The sequence below is a fragment of the Dama dama genome, chromosome 12 (assembly GCF_033118175.1).
Source record: "Dama dama isolate Ldn47 chromosome 12, ASM3311817v1, whole genome shotgun sequence".
NCBI lineage: Eukaryota > Metazoa > Chordata > Mammalia > Artiodactyla > Cervidae > Dama > Dama dama.
The window spans coordinates 50,200,315-50,221,606 of record NC_083692.1 but is presented as its reverse complement, the minus strand read 5'-3'; the positions used below and the strand labels follow the sequence as shown (position 1 = coordinate 50,221,606).

Genomic DNA, 21,292 nt, shown 5'->3' with positions numbered 1-21,292 from the left:
TTTGCTGTCTTTTTAATGATAACCATTCTTACAGGTGTGAGGTGACACCTCACTGTGGTTTTGATTTTCATTTCCCTGATGATTAGTGATGTTGAATATCTTTTCATGTGTCTGCTGACCATGTCTTCTTTGGGAAAATGTCTCTTCAGGTCCTATACACATTTTAAAATTTTTATTTATTTTTTATTGACGAATAATTGCTTTACAGAATTTTGTTGTTTTCTGTCAAACCTCAACACACATGTGTTTTTTGATGATGAGTTGTATGAGTTCTTTGCCTATTGGGGATATTAACCCCCTGTCAGATATATTGTTTGCAAATATTTTCTATTCTGTAGGCAATCCTCCCTTGTTTGTACATCATATCATATTATGCCATCATATTATGACACGGTAATTAATTACATACCTTCTGTTCATTGCTTCTATTGCCATCTAGTGGGTCACTTAACCACAGTATGTAATTCAACTATTCAGGTAATGCCTGATTTCCCAGTTTTATAAGACTCAGAATGAACTTCTTTGACTTTGTAACAGCATCTAGTATATTGGAGGTAATTAAATAACCAGATCCTAGTTGTTATTTCCAATTATGACACTTGGTGTCTGTGTAAATGAACATGTTGCTTCTCAGTCTCAGCTTGCTCATCTATTAAAAAATAACACCTGCTTGCCTTGTTTCATAAAATTGTTCAGCAAAGGCTCAAATGGGGCAACCTTAATGAAGGCACTATTTAAACAACAAAGGACAATAATAGGTGAAGGATATTATTGCCTTTAGTATAAACTCAAAAGCAAAACCCCAATTCAAGGTGAATATATTCAGGCAAAGGGACTCATGGACTTAACCCCTAACTCACTGCCTGGCCATAAAAATGGGAGAGGAAACACATCTATGACCGAAATTATAAATAGCTGTTATTTCATTCCAAACATGAGATCAAAATTTGCGGAAAAAAGAGAAGTGGGAAAATGACAAGAACTTCAAGGTGTTCTGTGTATTTGTGATTAAACTCCAAAATGAGGTCATTTCATAGCGGGCAAGATTTTAGTGCTTTTGGTAGTAAAGCAAGACTAGAAAAGAGGAGGGGGGTAAATACCATAGCTCTCAGGATCTGTGCATGGCAGGAGTGGGAGAAAGCATTTCATTGGAAAAGGAAGAAAGACATTTGAAAGGCAGAATTGCTACAAAAGATTGGTGAGTGAGGTACCCTCAATCCTTCTCAGTCACTAAAGCCACGTGTTCTGGAATTTTTTTTGGTACTCTTTCCTCTTCTCTCTCTTCACCCATGGTCAATTATTTCCATATCTCATCTGTGGGCTTCTGTGGAGCCTTCTGTGTGTTCTGACCTGTGTCCCCAGTTCCAGTATCTCCCCACTCAGCTGTCGTGCCAGATGAAGCACAAGTTGCCCACTGTCCCACGCCCATTGTTCAGGAAGCACTAGCACCAACGCCTCAGCCTGGCTCTCAGGGCTCTCCGGTGCCATGCCTCATGATTCCCAGCCCAGTGTTCTCCCCAGAATAAATCTCCCCATCAGCCAGGCTGGCAACCCATTCGCTTTGAGTCCTTCGAACTTGATGCTCATTTCCACCTCTGCACACCTGCTCATGCCATCCCTTCCAGCACAATAGCTTTTCTGCATTTTCCCCAGCCCAAATCAGTCTATTCTTAACACTGAGCTAAAATGCTACCTTTTCTGTAGGGCTTTCTCTGGCAACTGAAGCCCCCAAAGACCTCTCCTGCTTATTTCATCATGTCTTTACAATGTCATTTTATGTTATCCCCGCCTTGCCTAGTGACACTCCACCAAGATCATAATGCCCACCAGGTCACTTGTGCTTCTTTATATTCTGTGCTCAAACAATATTTATAAAAGATAGTAAAATATCTAAGCATAAATGGGGAAAAACAACCCTGCTTAAAATGTCTTTTCTTTCCTTTTTAACATATTTATTTATTTGGCTGGGTTGGGTCTTAGTTGCAGCACGTGGGATCTTCATTTTGTCATGTAAGATCTTTTGTTGTGGTACAAGGACTCTCTAGTTGCAGCACGTGGGCACCGGAGCATGCAGGCTCAGTAGTTGCAGGTGCATGAGCTTAGTTACTCTGTGGCATGTGGGATCTTAGTTCCCTGACCAGGAATCAAACCCGAGTCCCCTGCATTGCAAGGTATATTCTCAACCACTGGACCACCAGGGAAGCTCCAAAACGCCTTTTCAAGAGAAAAAGTTAGTTTGGGGGCATGATGTAAAAAGTGGGAGGTGCAATTTCTGAGACATACCTCTTGAGACTGTTGGAAAGTTCCCAACTGAGCCATGAATCCTATGACAGGCTGACTACTGGACACAATGTGAAACCTCACATGATTAAGTGATTACCATAAACTGAAATGCTGGAGGTGAGGACAGTGATTCATGAGTCCACAGATTTTATTTCACGTGACCCTTCTCAAATCTCCTTTGTATCTACTACTTCCTTCGAAGTGTTAACCAAGATAGTCCTAGCACAGAGAACACAGTGTATAACAGACACCCAGAATATTTGCTTGACACATAAAAGCTGAGCCCTTTCAGAAAAGCGGTTGGTGAAGGTTGATGATTCCTTAGTAAAATATTGGCAGATGCATGTACTCTGGGGCCAGGGATTACTGGGGAATTTTGTAGTTATCACAGGTGATCTGTGATTCCCTGTGCACATCAACACTGTCCAAAGAAGGAAAAAATGAACATGTCTTGTATCTTCAAGGTGTTTTGCCTATTTGTGGTTACTCTCCAAAGATGGGTCATTTCACAGTTGACAAGGCTTTAGTGTTTGGATGTCTGGTGGTTAGGACTCGATGCTTTCTCTGCTGGGGCTCAGATTTAATCCCTGGTAGGGGAACTAAGATCCTACAAGCTGCATGACGTGGCCGAAAGAACAAAAACAAAAAAACAACAACAAAGAAAAAAAAAAAGAAGAAGAAGAAAAGAGAAGGGGTGAATACTATTGTTGTCAGGGTCTTTGCAGGGCAGGAGTAGGAGAAAGGATTTCAGTGGAAAAGGAAGAAAGACATTTGAAAGGCAGAATTCCTACAAAAGCTTGATTGGTGAGTGAGGTAACCCCAGTCATTCCTAGTCACCCAGCTCATACCTTCTGGAATCTTGTGTTTCAGTATTTTCAGAATTAATGGATACTAAAAAACAGTTTCTATCCTGTAGAGTTCCTGAAAATATTTAACATTGAAAGAAACTCCTTGGGAAACATTGTCATGGAATTTGTAGTAAAGGTTGAATGAAACATTGCCTATCTTTACTCACCTGTTTAGGGTTATGTGAGTAAAAGGATACAAATGCCAGCTTCCATCTATTTGATGTGCTCTCTGTGCCAGTTCTATGCCAAGGACTGTAATACAGGTACAGTATTATTTCATCATCATCTATTAACTTACGATCCCTCTGAAAGGGAAGTATTATTATCTCAATTTTATTGATGAGGAAATTGAAGCTGGGAAAGGCCAAGCAATTTTCCCAATGTTACATCATAAAAGGAAAGAAGACAGAACCAGGGTTTGATGGCAGGCCTGTCTTAGAGGACTGTGCTCCTAACCATTACATATTGGACAGAGCCAAAGGTCATCAGAAGCAAGCAAGGTCCCCAAGAATTCACAGAAAGTTTCAGGGAGGACACTGGGTTTTCCACAGGAGGTGAGATGGGGATACCAGTTTTCCTATCTGCATACTGAGAATAAAGACTGTCTGGGAATGTGGAAGGGTTTGGAGGCAGCAGCCATCTATTACCAAACCACCCAGTATTAAAGGCCTCCCTGTAGACCAGATACAGTCTGAGGAGAAAGTACTGAGGTTGAAGCTCATTTGGAAGCCTCCTCACAGAGCCTGCTCTTTGTGATAAGACAAGTGGCTTTTCTGGTGACAACATATGTGGTCACTCTGGTTCTGAAAAACACCAACACTTGTACTTTATTGCTGAAGCTTCCCATGACCTGGAGAAAAATCCTTTTCAGCCCCATTTCCCTTCCTTTCTCAGAGATCAATGAGACATGTTGGTGATTAAGTGCAACTTTTTCAGTTCGTGCACAACCTATTTTTTTGATTCCTGTTTGCCTGATTTTTAATTCCCCTTGCAGAGAGAGCTTCCACTAGATGACCAAGCGCTCACCAGGGAACATTAGACCTGAAGGCAGAGTGAAACCTTTCCCTCTCTTGTTTTCTTTTGCTTGCTTCTCTCCTCACAGTGTCTCCCTGTCTTGTAGTCATCAGCTGAAGACACACTCCTCCCCCTGATGCTGACCAAACCTGTCTGCTCCCGGATGAGAGAAAGGTGGAGTGGGCCTTTTCCACACTTACAAGCCACACCCATGAACCACGTGGATTTCTGGTGGAGGTGGCCAACATTTAGGACACTTATTTAGCATTCACACCTATCACAACAGCAAGACTCAAGAAGTCAAACAATTCCACCTCTCTGTCCAGGCCCCACATGCCCCTTTAATACCTTTTACTGAATCAGAGCCAAAGAACTAAGCCAGGTGACCATTCTAAACTGCTCTAGTACCTTCAGAGCACACCTGGATAGTGTTTTATTGTGCTTTTAAAAACTTGTCTAGGAAGCCAATGTCCTCCAGTTTGTGCCCACTGTGGGCAGCAGCAATGTGACGCAAGAACAGGAATCATGTATGACTGTTCACCTTATACTGCTACAAGTCTTCCTGGAAATAGGTAAGGAATATATTTTGAATGAAAAATATTCTTCAGTAGGTAATTTGTCATAAAATGATATAAATATTCATAGAACAGAAGTCAGCATTAAAAGAACATATCTGTGGCAACACATATTTTAAGTAAACTGATTTATTTTGTGGGTAGGTGGGTGAGTGTATATGTTTTTATCAGATTTTATACATACACTCCTCATACATACATATGTATATATATATATATATATATATGTGATATAAATAATCTCATTTAATCCCAATAAAAACTTAAGGGGGAAGAAAACTGAAACCTTAGGCCAAAGAAATTAAGTAATTTACCAAGGACTTATAGCTAGTGAAAATATCTTTTTGAATCCCAAATTAACATTTCCATCCAAAGTTGATGTTCCTTCACTTACATGAACAGCCCTCGACTGTACCTGAGCCAAATAAGTCATTTGTCCAGATGTGTATTTCACAAGTCTGTCTTTCAAAAAATCAAATTGCTGTGTAGCACAAGGAGCCCAGCCTGGTGCCTCTGTGATGACCTGGAGGGATGGGAGGGGGAAGGAGAGGGAGGATAGGGAGGGAGGGGATGTATGTATAATTATGCCTGATTTGCGTTGCTGTATGGCAGAAATCAACACAACATTGTAAAAATTTTAAATAAATATATATATTTAAATTAAAAAATAGAAAAAAAGAAATGTAAAAAAAAATCAAACAGTAGGAAACAAAGATCTCTGAATCTACAAATACCTTTCATTGAGATTTGGTATTCACTTTCTTCATCCATTCCTCTCTGTTCATGTACATTTAAAAATTCGAAGTGCCGTGCATGCTTCCTGGTGTAGGAGGGATGCAAAAAACCAGACACAGGGCCTCTCAAAGCTCACAGAGCAGTAGGAGAGGTAGGAGCTGGGAACTGGTAAGAATCATGAAAACTGTATGAAGTGATGCACTGTCCTTTTATGTTACAAGCTTGTTACTCATGAATGGTATAAGTATTCATGCCTAGGGAAAGTGCACATGGGGATGTAGTTTTGTAAACCTTACTAACTAGATGATAGAAATTTTCACACTTAAGTCTCCCCACATTTTTTAATTACTTGATTAATACCCCAAATTATTGAGCCACCTGACATTAAATCTGAGATATATTAATATATCATGTGAGCATATAACATATTGGTCTCATGAAGAACTTGACTATGATAATATAAGATCAAGATTTATCTTTTGATATTGCCAGAAATAAAATGATTTTTACACTATTGCCTCAACTAATTTTGTCAGGGGGTAGGATGGTAAGAGAAAAGGAACACAGTCTTGCATGTAGGACTTAGATTTCTATTAGCCAATCCTCTTGTAAACAGGTAATATCAGACAGCAGGCTTAGACCCTCAACAATCTCTCCATCTGTGCTTTCCTGGTGAGAATGTTTTGTCTTTGTAGAATGTGGTTCAGGACACCTTCAGAGCAGAGTCACAAACTAGTGGGCCATGGTTGAAGACTGCGTTTAAGTAGGATTGACTCAAAGATGTGCTTTGTTTGGCCCACTTGGTGAATTTTAGAAATTGCTGCCAGTATATAAAAATAGAAAAATTCACATAGAACTCTGGATTTCTGATCATTCCTGCAAAACTGTAATATTTGATGAAGCTTTACCTCATTCCTGCTTAGACACAGTGGAGATGGTCTGAGTGGCAAATGAGATGCCCCCTAAGACATGGTGTACACTGCCCACTTTCTCCCTAACTCCACCAGGCCTTCACCCAGATATCTTACCTGTCTGGTTTCAATAAGCTCTGGGGCTATTGAGTACCATCTTAAATCCTAGGAATAGAAACCCGCTTAGATTTTGGGACTTGTAATTTTCTGGCCCCACAGACACTATGGTGATAGCAAACCTGGCCTGAGATGCAAGACAGCCTCCCATTTCCTGAAGGAAGGATCTGTGGCTACCTTCAAATGAAGGACTAGCTATGGGTAAAACTTTATCTAAGTGGGTTAAGGAATAGGAAGACCAAAAAACACAGTCCTATTCTTGAGAAGAAAGTAATTTTGGGGGCTTGCCAGAGTGTATCCTCTCTCTGTAAGCATGTCTTTTGTACCTGGAGAGGAGGAAGAATAAATCTCCACCTGTCAGGACCCTGGTCTCAGCAAACCTTGGCGCTCCAGCCTGTGCTGTAGGTGTCTGTTACCAGAAGTCCCACATCCTACTCAATCTGTCTATATATTAATATACCTATTATTTTATGTGACTTTGTCTATTGGAACATGTAATAATAATAGTAACAACAACAGAAACAAATACTGCTTATTGAGTATAATAGTATATATTAGCCCATTAGTTCTCGCAAGGACCCAATGAGTCCAACTCCTTTTATTGTCTCCACTTTACATATAAGGAAACAAAGTTTAGAGAGGTTAAGAGGTCAAGAGAATTTCTCACATTCACAGAGGCAGCAAGTGATAATGTCCAGGTTTGATTGTACTTAATTTTGGCCACTGGATGGGTGAATGAGCAAGCATTTACAGCATGTATACAATGGACAAAGTGTATCACTTCTATTACTTCCATAATAGAAGCTCCAATACTTTGGCCACCTGATGCGAAGAACTGACTCATTGGAAAAGACCCTGATGCCGGGAAAGATTGAAGGTCAAAGGAGAAGGGGGCAACAGAGTATGAGATGGTTGGATGGCATCACTGACTCAATGAACATGAGTTTGAGCAAACTCTGGGAGATAGTGAAGGACCGGGAAGCCTGGCATGCTATAGTCCATGGGGTTGCAAAGAGTTGGACATGACTTAGTGACTGAACAACATTCCTTCCAATATTAAATCCCCATTTAAAAAGTGAAAAACTGCATGACTTAACAAAAAATCCTATTGCTAACAAGTGGCAGAATCTGAATCTAGAGACAACTTCTCTGATTCCCAGTCCTGTGTTTCTCCTGGGACAACTGCTGCTGTCTCTTTGGGGTTACTTGGTTTCTTTATTAGGACAGAATGCCTCTTTATGCACGGCTTTCCAGTTGGTTAGATTTCCAATTGGAAAATAAAACTTTCTCACTCATAACAAAAACAGTCACAAAGAACTTAGACTGAAATCTGGACATTCTGGTTAAAAATAAAGTATTGGGTGGCATGTAACCTGAGATAATATCAGAACACGATCAATCACCTGGTAGAACCAGCTGTACTTCAAAAGAGATGATTTTAAGGTAGGCTCATAAAAAGAGAGGAATCTGAGATTTGAGAACCAAGTGAATGGGAAAATGGCCAATCTTACAGCACTCCGAGTAGAAGAGTACCCAGAACCAACACAGATCTCAGAAATGAGAGGTGGCTAAACTCCACTATTTCCACTAAGCTGAAAAGAATAGTGACCTCCTTTTCTGATCTGCACCCAGTCACTCATTCCCTCAGCTCACCCCAAATAATGCCAGAATAGGGGTCACAGTAAGAAACTAATGAATAATTTGTTAAGGTGTATGTGTGTTCATATCAGGATAACTATGGGGCTGAGTGTGCTGGGTATGGATGGGAGGTTGCTGAGGACAATTCTCACTTCATTCAGAGTGGTCCAACAATGTCAAGTATATTTCAGGTCACTCTCAATCTGGAAGATCCTTGAAGATGGAAGGGTTTAGAGCCCTGATTTGTTTCTTAGGTTCATTCCAAAGCTTGCAGTTTCTAAAGTATGTTCCACGGGTCATCAGTTCCATGAGATGCTCCTCACAAAACGGGGTTGTCACCAAGTTAGTCTGGGGACAGCTGTACATTCCTAGTCCCTTCTTAGAGATTTACAGTGAAGTTTAAAGGCTCTGATAATTCCTACAGTTGAGAAAACTGCTTAGCTTGGTTTATCCCAGTGTTTCCACAGTGTATTTGGGAAGGACAGCATTTTCTTTCATGTAGTTCTTGTGTGCATTTTACAGAACTAGTGTTCTTCAGAACACAGTTTGAGCAACTCCCTAAGTCACTTGGAAGAGGTAAATTCTGCTGAGTGAGCTCTTTTATGGAGAGCAAAGAAGTGAAGAAAATATTCATGAACATGTAGAAAATTTTCAGTTATAAAGGACATATGATAAAATACGAGAATTAGTCTCCTTCTCACTCCAAATTTCATATTTTATTCTCTACAGGTAACTAATAACAATATTTTCTGGTGTATCCTGTTAAATGTGTATAAACATTTATACAAATGGGAATATCTTCTACCTGCTTTTTCATTTTAAAAGCTTAGTGAGTCTTTCTATATCAGCATGTGAATATTGGTCTCATTATCTTTAACAGCTGCATAACAGTCCATTACAGCAATACACTCCAATTTCTTTAAACTACTTGTTAATAGAGGCATAGGATTTAGGGGGAGGTTTCCTGCAACAAAAGAGATTAAGCCATGTAGACTTATTCTAGGATGAAGACTAAGCCCTCAGGTCTTTTTTGGTCTTGATTGATTATCCCCATCGTGTAGCTTAGAGTATATCAGCCCATCTATGAAGATGTCTAGGGGGGTGGGGTGCACATTTTGCTGGCTTATTTACTTTTTTTTTTCCAATTATTTTTATTAGTTGGAGGCTAATTACTTTACAATATTGTAGTGGTTTTTGTCATACATTGACATGAATCAGCCATGGATTTACATGTATTCCCCATCCTGATCCCCCCTCCTACCTCCCTCTCCACCCGATTCCTCTGGGTCTTCCCAGTGCACCAGGCCCTAGCACTTGTCTCATGCATATTTACTTTTAAAGCATTTGCTTTGCTTTGCAGGGTCAGTGAACTTCGCAATCCTACCTCAGACATGAAATAAGGTGCCCACTAGATGCATAAAGTCACTGCTGGGTGCTTTTACATCTTGATTGATTCTATAGATTGTGATCTCATTTCTGTGAGGCTTCCCTCCCTCATAGTCCTCACATTATGAGTCCTCTGCATCACAAGGCAGATAAATGAGGAGCCAGCTTCTGCTCTCATCCCACATTCTCCTTTCTTGTCAAGTAATGAGAACATGTTGCAACAAACTTTGTCACTAAAAACTAAGCAGCTCCACTTCTGGAAAGTAAAAAACGAAAATACTTCCCTTTCAAAAGTATTGAAAATAGCAAGTTTTCTGGGACAAAATTAAAACTCAGGGATCACAGAGTTTATTTTTGGCAGAATCAAATGTGGTTTTATGAGTCTGCAGCCCTAAGATCAGTGACTCAGAACAGACTTTTCTCCTCAGGTCCTTTGGAACTCTGAAATTACCCAAGTTAGTCTGGCCCTTCATGTTCACTGCTGATAAGGGGAAGACTGCAGGGAAGTCCTTCTTCAGCTGATACTGACTCAGAGTCTAAGGATTTGAAGAGATTCAGCCTCATTTGCAGAAAGCATAGGGTTTCCCCCTGACCTGCCTCTTAAGAAATCTTTATGCAGGTCAGGAAGCAACAGTTAGAACTGGACATGGAACAACAGACTGGTTCCAAACAGGGAAAGGAGTACATCAAGGCTGTATATTGTCACCCTGCTTATTTAACTTATATGCCAAGTACATCATGAGAAATGCTGGGCTGGATGAAGCATAAGCTATAATCAAGATTGCCAGGGGAAATATCAATAATCTCAGATATGCAGATGACACCACCCTTATGGCAGAAAGCAAAGAACTAAAGAGGCTCTTGATGAAAGCAAAGAGGAAAATGAAAAAGTTGGCTTCAAACTCAACATTCAGAAAACTAAGATCATGGCATCTGGTCCCATCACTTCATGGCAAATAGATGGGGAAACAATGGCAACAGTGAAAGACTTTATTTCTGGGGGCTTCAAAATCACTGGAGATGGTGACTGCAGCCATGAAATTAAAAGACGCTTACTCCTTGGAAGAAAAGCTATGACCAACCTAGACAGCATATTAAAAAGCAGAGACATTACTTTGCCAACAAAAGCCTGTCTAGTCAAAGCTATGGTTTTTCCAGTAGTCATGTATGGATGTGAGAGTTGGACTATAAAGAAAGCTGAGCGCCGAAGAATTGATGCTTTTGAGCTATGGTGTTGGAGAAGACTCTTGAAAGTCTCTTGGACTGCAAGGAGATCCAACCAGTCCATCCTAGAGGAAATCAGTCCTGAATATTCATTGGAAGGACTGATGCTGAAGCTGAAACTCCAGTACGTTGGCCACATGATGCAAAGAACTGACTCATCTGAAAAGATCCTGATTCTGGGCAAGATTGAAGATGGGAGAAGGGGCCGATAGAGAATGAGGTGGTTGGATGGCATCACCAAGTCAATGGACATGAGTTTGAGTAAACTCCAGTAGATGGTGATGGACAGGGAGGCCTGGTATGCTGCAGTCCATGGGGTTGCAAAGAGTTGGACACGACTGAGTGACTGAACTGAATAGAACTGAACTGATAGGGTTTCCTAGTCACTCATGGTCACATATTCCAGGTGGGAGAAAGGGAGCAGAGAGCTCTTCACCACTGCACCCACACTCATCAGCCTTCTCTTTTTCAGTTTTCCACCTTATGTTAATCATTTCTGGTTGGTGATATACCTGGGCAACCTAGCAGAAGCAAATGCACACCTGTTCTGGAAAAGCAATGCCACAATTTGGGCCTTAAAGGTCTCCCACACTGAAGAATAAACCTTCCTAAAGAGCTTACAATACAAATTCGCAAAACACTAAAGGAAATGATCCTTTGTGAATGAAGCAGTGGATAAAATACGCAGGATGACTACCAACTCCAAAACTTGAGATGAAATACCATAAAATACTATAAATGTGTTAGACTTCAGTTAAACAGATTAAAAAAATAAACACATAAGGAGAGAAAATAAAAACAATGAAGTACAAGAACCAAATAGAATTTCTAGATATGAAAACATATTAAGGAAACTGAAGACTTAATAAACATATTAAACAAAAGACTAGATATAACTGGATAGGGAATTAGTGAATCAGCAGACAGATTTGAGAGCATTACACAAAACTCATTATGGAGAGGTTTAGAAGGATTTGTCAAAGTAGTTGGGAAAGGTAATGAAAAAAGTGAGAGCATCAAGCATCTATACAAGTTTAATAGGAATTCTGAAAGAAAAAAATAGAGTCTGGAGGAGAGAAAAGATGATAAAGCTGAGAATTTTCCAGAATTGGTGAAAATTGCAAATCTTTAAATTGAAGGTGAACAATGAATCCTGGGCACTACAAAAAAAATAAATTCATTCCTAGTCATATTATAGTGAAGTTTCAGGAGAAAAGGGGAAATTTGTAATAGTAGTCAGAGAAATGCAGATTATTAAAGACAAAAATTAGACCAATAATAGACTTGTCAATAGCAATAGTAAAGATACTGAGATGATACCTGCAAATTGCTAAACAAAACCAATCATCAACCTAAAACTTATTAGCTAATTTATCACTGAAGCTTGAGAGTAAAATAAAGACATAGTCAGACAAAGACTACCCTTCCTGAAAAATTTCCTTAAGAAAGCTTTTTTTTTTTTAACTGCACAAAGAAGCCAGCACCTGAAAGAAAATAAAGGGTGAATGCAGTAATGATTAACAAATAAACTGGTAATTGATAGTAAATTCAAATAAGTATTCACTATTCAAAACACTAATATTAAGCACAATGAGTATGATATTAGATAATAATGCCATAAGGTGGAGTAGTTGATTTCAGTTAGGCTTTTAAAACATTTTTGTGTTGTTCAGAAGGAAAGAGATCTTAATTCATTTTAAAGTTTGTTAGTGCACTAATACATTTTTTTAAATGTAAGAATAAGTACTTAAAGAATAGAAAGAGTAGGCAGAGGAGAAAAGGGAGAAATAAACAAAGCTGATGGGAGAATCAACTCAATCGGAGAATGTAAGAAATGTCAAAGCAGAAGCTAAGTGGAAAAAATAGAAACCACATTAAAAATTAAAGAACAAAATGCATATATGTGTATAATTGAGTCATTTTGCTGTATAGCAGAGATTAGCACATTATAACACTTCAATGAAAAATAAATAAAAATTAAAGGACATCACCACAGAGATTTTTAAAAGCTGGAAGCCAATACTGTGAAAAATCATTTCAAAATTACTGCTTTCACTATATTAATTTTGGAAGTATTAAAAAAATTTTTAAAACTACATTTGAAAACAGAAATAAAGCACAGTTCTTTGGAAAAAAATAATTTGCCAAAGTAGAATTAATAACAGAAAACCTAAATGAAACATAGCTTTAGAGAAATCTTCTTTCAAACGTCTCTCTTTCTTTTTCAGTTCACATGCTAAGTAATCTTTAATGAACTGATAATCCTCATTTTATACAAAGTGTTCCAGAAAACAAAAGGTGGGAAAAAATTCCAATATATTTCATGAAGTTAATATGCTGCTGGTAATAAAAATAGACAGGATAATATAATAATTGAAATTATAGTCCAGATCCTTAATAAAACATTGCAAACTAAATACTGTGATTAGGTGGGAATTAACCTCAGGAATGTAAGGATGATTTAACACTAAAAATATTTATCAATGTAATTTTCTTTATCAACAGATAAGAACAGAAACCCATGTGGTTATCTCAATAGATGTAGAAATGTATTTTTTAAAAAATTCAACAATTGTTCCTAATCGGAGTTTTAGTAAGTGAGAAAGAGATAGGAATTTCCTTTCTCAAATCAAGAATGTCTACCCAAAACCAACAGAAACTATTGTTTAATGGTAAAATATAAGAAGCAGATTTTTAAAAGTTGGGGATAGAACAAGTATGACAGAATTATAGCTTCTAGTAACATTGAACAAGAGGTTTTCATTATAAGAAGAAGAAGAAATTAAATATTTAAGGACTAAAAAGAAAGAAAATTAAAAACTCCCATATTCTCAGAGAAAAAGGTATTATCTATGTCAGTAGAGTCCAATAGAACATTTTTCAATGAGTGAAAAGTTCTGTTATTGTATCTCTGCTCTCCGATATGGTAGTCAATAGTCATACATGGTTCTTGAGCACATAAAATAGAACTAGAAAGGGTGGAAACTAAATTTCTTATTTTATTTAAGATTAATTTTAATTTAAGTAGCCACATATGGGTAGTGGCACTCAAATTTGACAGCCTTGAACTATACAGAATATCTAAGACAATCTTAGACTTATTTGAATTAATAAGAGAATGACCAAGTTTGCTGAATGCAAAATCAATATATAACACTCAGTATTGTTTCTGAACACTAGTAATAACCAATTAGAAAATGTCATTTAAAAGGTACTACTCAGAGTAGTGATCATAACCATAAGGTAGCTAGAACTATATCAAACAAAAATAAATGTATGACTAATACCAAGTAAATTATAAAACTTTGGAAAGAAATATGAAAGCAGACCTATGAATGAAGAATTATTTATGGGTGAGCAGATTGACTATTTCAAAATGTCAGTTCTGCTCAGAATACTGTAAATTCAGTGCAATTCCAGTCAAAATCTCTACAGGGTATGCGTGGAACTTGATAAACAGATCCTAAAATTCATGTGGAAGACTAAAAGGCTAAAAATAGCTAAGACAATGTTGAAAAAATAATAAGGAAGAAAAACACCAGATAACAAAATGATTTAGAAAGCAATTATAACAAAAATATGTGACAGTGGTATGGGTTTGGACAGAGAGATCAATGGAACTAAATAAAGTCTAGATATATACCACATTAATATGGGAACTGGTATGTAATAGAGAGGACATTACAACCAGTAGAGACAGGACAGACTAGTCAAAATGGTACTGGAACAACTGGTGATCCTTCCAAATAAAGAGACACCTCCTCTACACTCCACCCCAAAATAAATTCTACACAGGGAACTATACTCAGTATTTTATAAAAACCTACAATGGAAAAGAATCTGAAAAATTATATATATATATATATAATCACATGAATCACTGTGCTGAAACTAGCACAACATTGTAAATCAACTATACTTCAATAAATTTTTTTAAATTCTAATAATTTAAGCACCTAAATGTGAAAAGCAAAATATTAAGCTGTAATTAAAAAACACAAAATATTTTTCATGTCTGGTTTTAAATATCAGTATCCTATAACCAATAAGAAAAATTAGAAAAACAAAACAAAGAAAAAATATGCAGAGGATATGAAGAAGCAATTTCCAGAGGAGAAAAATCTCAAAGTTCAGTAAACATGAGAAGATCAGCTGCACTAGGAATTCATTAAAATTTCTAGTGACCTTTTATTGCCTGTATATCAAATGGACAAAAATAGAAAGTTGAAGCATATCGAGAGTTGATGAGTGTATGGAAATGGGAATTTCACCATCCTTTGACTTCATTACGTAACTGTATCTGGAGTGAGAGAATCTTCTGCTTCAGGCCCCTCTGCAGCCGCGTTGAAAGCACAGGGCAAGAACCCACAGAAGACCTCGTGGCCGGCTCGTCCACACCTCAGAGTTAGAACCTTGGGCTTTCTTAAAGGGACAGAGCACCCACATGCAGAAGTACAGATCCAGGAAAGGCAGAGTACCAGACATACACTGTAAATAAATAAAAGAAGCAGATAGCGTTGGCGGTGGATGTTCTGCTGTGGTAGAAAGAGCATTTGACAGAATTCTGGGAGTGAGCCTATGGGTCTCTGTTTCCTCATTGGAAAGACACAGGGATCAGACAGCAGAGACAACTTCATCCCAGTGTAAGGGTCTATGGATGAGGATCCTTCCACAGCTCTGGGAAACAAGCCATCCAAGATCAACAGAGGCTCCTGGCCTATTATTGGCCAGCACATTGACAACTCTAGCTCTGTGGGATCCACAGTCCTGGAGGTTGTAGGCCTGGAGTAGGGCACAGCTTTGCAAAGCTACAAGCTTGAACCAAGCAGAGAGAAGACAGGACAGGGGAATTTCCAGCCAGAGAGTAAGACAAAAGATTTATGAAGTCTCTTAACGGCCCCTTCCTTTTAGTTCCTTTGTTCTAAGCCACAGATTGGTCTCATAGAGGAGGATCTAGAAAATAGAAATATTAGGGCAAGAACAGAGTGCCATGCATGGCCAACATGTTTATTAGAGCCATGAAGAGATGGCTGAACCACCTTAGAGTTCTGATGTTACAGGGGGTTTGAATGTGTTTATAGGTGGTCGTGCCTGGGTGCTCAGTTGCTAAGTCATATCTGACTCTTTGTGACCCTGTGAACTGTAGCCCACCAGGCTCCTCTGTCCATGGGATTTCCCAGGCAAGAACACTGGAGTGGGTCGCATTTAAGAAGTCTAAAAACTTCATGCTAATAGATCTTCTATGAAATGTTCATGTCATGGTCATATCTGTCCTATATAGTAATCTTTTGACACTCTCCTGTCTAATGTATTTTAGGCTATAAAATTAACAAAGTTCTCTTGGACTTCCACATGAAAGGCGTTAATTCTCATTGAATACTGGTATTGGATTGGCCAAAATTTTCATTTAAGTTTTTGTGAGATGTAATAGGAAAAACCCAGACTAAATTTTTGGCCAACCAAATACATTAGGAATGACTGAAGCCAAGATATTAAGCCTAGCTCTTGTGTTCATGGGCAGGGTGACCTTGGGTGAACCTCTTGATTGTGTTACATCTGTTTTCCCATCTGGCAAAATGGAGTTCATCATGTTTCTCTTTCTCTCCCTCCTTCCCTCCCTCTCCCCCTCCTCTCCATGGAGAGTTATAAAAAATAAGCAACAGTCCAAATGAAAAAAACACTCCATGCCTCTTAGAGGAAAAGCAGAGTGGAAACCCAAGGCCCAATATGAGTATAAGACAGGACAGCTGGGCTCCATGCTGATTCCTAGGACCTATAATTGCATCAGCCTGTGCCTTAGCTTCCCATCAACAAGAAGGGCAAAGGACATCCACCTCACTCTTACCTCACAGTTGTCCTACCAGTCTCTGGGAACTCCAGATAATGTAGTAGGCCAGGATTGCCCTAAATTACATCCTGCAATGTGGCCTTAGTTTAAGAACTGGCTAATTTTAAGAACTTTCCTATTTCACACTGAATGCTAACCCTATATTCTTTAGTTTCAACAGCTTCCTAATATGGATCAGACTTATTCCAAGATCTGAGCACACTTTGTAATAATCATCTGAGAGCCCTATAATTTCTGTAACCAGCCTCTGCCCTTTCTATTTCCCTTCACAGCACAGATCAAAGGTATTACTTTTATCAAAAGTACTTGCATTATTTCATTCTTAGATAGGCCAAAAGGTAGAGGTCTAATGTACAGGCTTGATAGGGTGAGGAAAAAAATGTAGGGTCTTTCCCAATATACAAGTAGATGCCATCCACTCCTAAGTCCAGCCCTGGAAGGATGTCCTTCCACCATAAGGGGAAATATGGCTGCTGGCTGGGCTGTTCACCTTAGCATCTTCAGTAGGATGGGCTCTTTATCAAAGAATCTTGGAATGTTTGGAGAGAGGAGGGTACACAGAATAGTGAGGAGTGAACATAGATCCTGTGAGAAGTGATGAGAGATCTTGGGAAGTTCAGCCTCCTAAAGGAATTATTAATTCAACACACATTGATGGGCTTCTTTTATGTATGGGCAGAGTTCTGTAGTCAGTTCTAGGGAAAGGTATGGGCACAATGCCCAGGAGGGGACAAAGCAGCTATTTGTAAATACTACAAAGACTCTCACATAAAAGAGCAGAAGGATCAAGGGGAAAGGGAGCTAACATGCAATGAGCTTCCTATGTCAGGAATTCTACATGTAGTGTATATTTAATGTGCAACCGGAAACCCACACATCATGGGCCCACATGCTGGGGGCTGAGAAGTCTGTTCTCTGCCTTACCTTTACACCCTTCCACCTGAATTGAGTAGGTTTTTCTTCTTGGTGGCCCATCTAATGATCTGGTCTCATCAAGTGCTCATTAATTAAACACATATGCACACAGTGTTAACTCAAGGCTCCAGTCTATGGAAATATTAAAGCAGAGTCTGATTTACTATCTATTAAGGACACTACCAAAGGAATTCCAGCAATGGGTGGAAGTATGCGGAAAGCGTAGGCTCTATAATTAGAAAGAACCCCAGTTCACTGCAAAGCCTACTGGTTTGGGGGCAGTTACTTCATCTCTTTGAGCCTTCATTTCTCCAACTGTTTATGAGTGATAAATGTAGGTAAAGAAGCTAACAAACAGTAGATACTTATTACTTACTCCTTATATTTGCAGCTCAGTGCTTCTAAACCTCTTCTCTGTGATAGGAAAGATGCATTGCAGCCTGTCTTCCTCACACCAGTAAAGGCAAAAAAGCCTGCCTATCCCAATGTCTGGATCCCCCTGGTGACTCAGCAGTAAAGAATCCACTTGTAATGTAGAAGACGCGGGTTTGATCCCTGGGTTGGGAAGATCCCCTGGAGAAGGAAATGGCAACCTACTCCAGTATTCTTTCTGGGAAAATCCCATGGACAGAGGAGCTTGGTGGGCTACAGTCCATGGGGTCACAAGAGTCGGACATTGCTTAGCGACTAAACCACCACCACCATCCATCCCAATGTCTAAAAGGCCAAATTAGAGCTAAGTTTTTAGCTTATGACTTAATTATTTTAATATACAGAGAATTTTTCATGGAACTTCCCTTCCTTTAATGCTACCAGTAGCCCTTATCAGTCATTTATACCACAGTGTGAATGAGCTTGAGATACTTCCCTTAAGAGCACTTTTCAAGATTGGGGTGAAAATGGCATCAGACTCCCAGTGTCTCAGTTAAAATTATCTTTACAAATAAAGTGAGTCCTACATATACAGTCTGCCAATTTTTAGTGCTCCCTTTGCTCCATGCCTTATCAACATGCAAACTTTTTACTAGACAAAGTAAGGCAAAATGCACATTTTCTAATAAAGCAGAAATAATTACTTTGGATAACCTTTGAGCAAGACCATGTAGATTTATTAAAAACTAAAATTTTAATTTATATGTATATTGAAAAAAATACATTTTTGCAGAATTTTCTTGTTTATACATCCCCACAAGCCTCAACAAAATTGAATTTTATAATCAGAAAGATTTCATCAAGTTTCATTTTGGAACAGTATAAATAGAAATCAAACATTTCAGGAAATGATTGGCTTTAGTCAGAAGATACAAAATTTAATTTTTCAGCATACAGTGTCAAGATATTATTTCTGTAGCTCCCACCTTTGTAGGGGAAGACACATTACTATTTGCATGAGCAGAATAGTGAATGGCTAAAAGCCACTTTCATTTACTCAATTCAGACAATATGAGATTATGAAACAGATTCTTATGAAGAAATAGAGGGTTTTAACTTTTTTTGATTACAAAATACCCAGATGTTTAGCTCACTTCCTCCTCTATTTTATTTGCAGAGCACTTAGAATTGTAACTGAATTTACTTCACTTCTCTGTATCACAGGTCACCCTGAGGATGAAGTTAGGCTGGGGTAACCACCACTCTTCCCTTTGGGATCAAACTGTCAACGAACATAACCACAGGATTTCTGACTCCCCGAGGGCAATTTTTCAGTAAAGAGTGACTAGAATCAGAAGAATCTTGGACTTTTATTTTCTCTCTCTTTTCCTTCCAACGCCCTTCTCCCCAACACTGCCCCCGTCGAACTAAGTCACGTAGATGAGAAGGGAGGATGGTCAAGAGGGAGTGTAAGAAATTGTCCTAATACCTTGAAGATACTTGAATGAATCATGTACAAAGAGGTTTTCAGAAACCAGAAAATATATCACTCTGTCTCATTTTACACTAGTTCAATTTTTTGAGTCCATATTCATTTCTTGGATTAGTCTCCTGAAATATGCACTTACACAAATCAAAGAACTTTAAAAAATGAGGTATAATTAGCATACAGCAATTTGTTAGTTCAGGTGTACAATATACTAATTCAATATTTGTTTATATAGTAAAATAAGCATCACAATAAATCTAACTAATGTCTATCTCCATACATAGTTATACATTTTTTTCTTGCGATGAGAACTTTTAAGATATAATCTTAGCAATTTTCATATATGTAATATAATACTATTAACTGTAGTCACCATGCTGCATATCACCCAAGAACTTTTAATGTACAAAGTTTTTGGATAATCCTCTATAATCTTAAAAATGAAATTATTCGTAAATGGAGTAGGGAAATCTTCGAGCAGATTTTTGTTGTTGTTTTAAAGCAAGTTAAAATCAGTAGCAGCTACTCATGAAAATAATCACACATTTAACTTTTGCTCAATAATGGTTTGAGTTCAGCTAAAAATTCAGGATACAGAGAATGATGGAACATGCAACAGGATGAAAACCTATAGAGCCCATGCCACTTAAGTAAACTTTCCAGACTTTTATTAATAGCTGTGCAAATCTTCAGGCAAAATCCTCAAAAGGTTCTTAGAATACATCCTTCCTTTATATCTGACAATTTTTTACAAATGTCTAATTGAAACTCTTTAGAGATTAGTTTGAGTTAAATAGAGGGGGAAAATAATATAAAACTACAGCTGAACCATTGCACAGTACACTATTTCTACCTAATAAATTAGTGCATTTTTTAATTTAGTAAAAATCAAGTGATCTGACAACACAATCTTTGCCAAGCACTTGTGATAACAAGCTGTCTCTTGACATCCATATTTATTGATTATTGATAAATCAGCTTAACATTTTTGGGGAAATAAGCAAGGTATAAATCAGTTAAGCAAAGGGAAAAATTTTCTAACAGCTAACTTTAGTCACAAAGTCATTTTAGAGCCTGAGTACATCTGTAAAATGAAGAAAGTACCTCATGCCCCTCTTCCTTTCTCATCCACTTTTGTGGCTAAATGGAGTGAGTAAGCAGAAACCTAAAATGTTGGCCCCTGAGTAGCCAAACAGTAACTTGCTGGAAGTAACTTGCTGATTGCTGAAAGAAGTGAGTCTAATGACGAACTCAAAACAAAGATAAAATTTTTTATCACCAGCTAGGTTACAAGTGAGGCATCCTTAGTTCAAAATTCAGGAAATCAGAAAATACTTACAATCATTATAAATGTACCCAAGAATTCAGAGAGTGTTTCCTTGGCTAAAGTGTTCTTCAAGACCAATCTCTGCTTCAAGCTTTTTTTCTTTTGTTCCATCTCAGGCTGCATCTTGGGGCTTCTTCAAAGACCACTCGTTTCACCAACACCTGCTTCTTCTGATCCCTACTTCACTGGCACATAAAAGTTTTTAACAACTGCTCACAGGTTCCTGGAGATGCCTGATTAGGTTATCCAGTCCCAATTAGAACCTGTGGTTTACTCCTCTGGTGGTGAAGTTGTCGTTCCGTGATTGCTGCTGTTTATTTGAAATGGCCAGGTAGAACCTGAAATCCTGAAAATAACCCTTTTTGTGCCTGATGGATTAATCATTACCTTTATTTTCATGGTACTTTTTTTTCTCTGTTGGTTTTTTTTTTTTCAAGAGATGAGAAAAGAGATGTATTGGTTGCATCGTTGCCAAACCACAGCGATGGGCTCAAATCCAGGAGAGATTTACATGTTGCACAATTGCAAGCTTCTAACTTTTTTTTTTTTTCCCTATTCAGAAATGGTTGGTTGAAGTGTAGCTTGGCACATATACATCCAGTGTAAACAT

General features: G+C 38.3%; 1 protein-coding gene across 1 annotated transcript in view; it reads right to left on the bottom strand.

The window, feature by feature from the left end:
• AQP9 (aquaporin 9) overlaps positions 1-21,073 on the bottom strand; it is a 43,253-nt gene extending 22,180 nt beyond the window's left edge. Inside the window, exon 1 of the mRNA XM_061157254.1 lies at positions 20,695-21,073. Within this exon, the coding sequence (XP_061013237.1) occupies positions 20,695-20,805 (111 nt within the window). The 5' untranslated portion in view covers positions 20,806-21,073. The remainder of the gene's footprint in view (positions 1-20,694) is intronic.
• Positions 21,074-21,292: the final 219 nt, after the last annotated feature.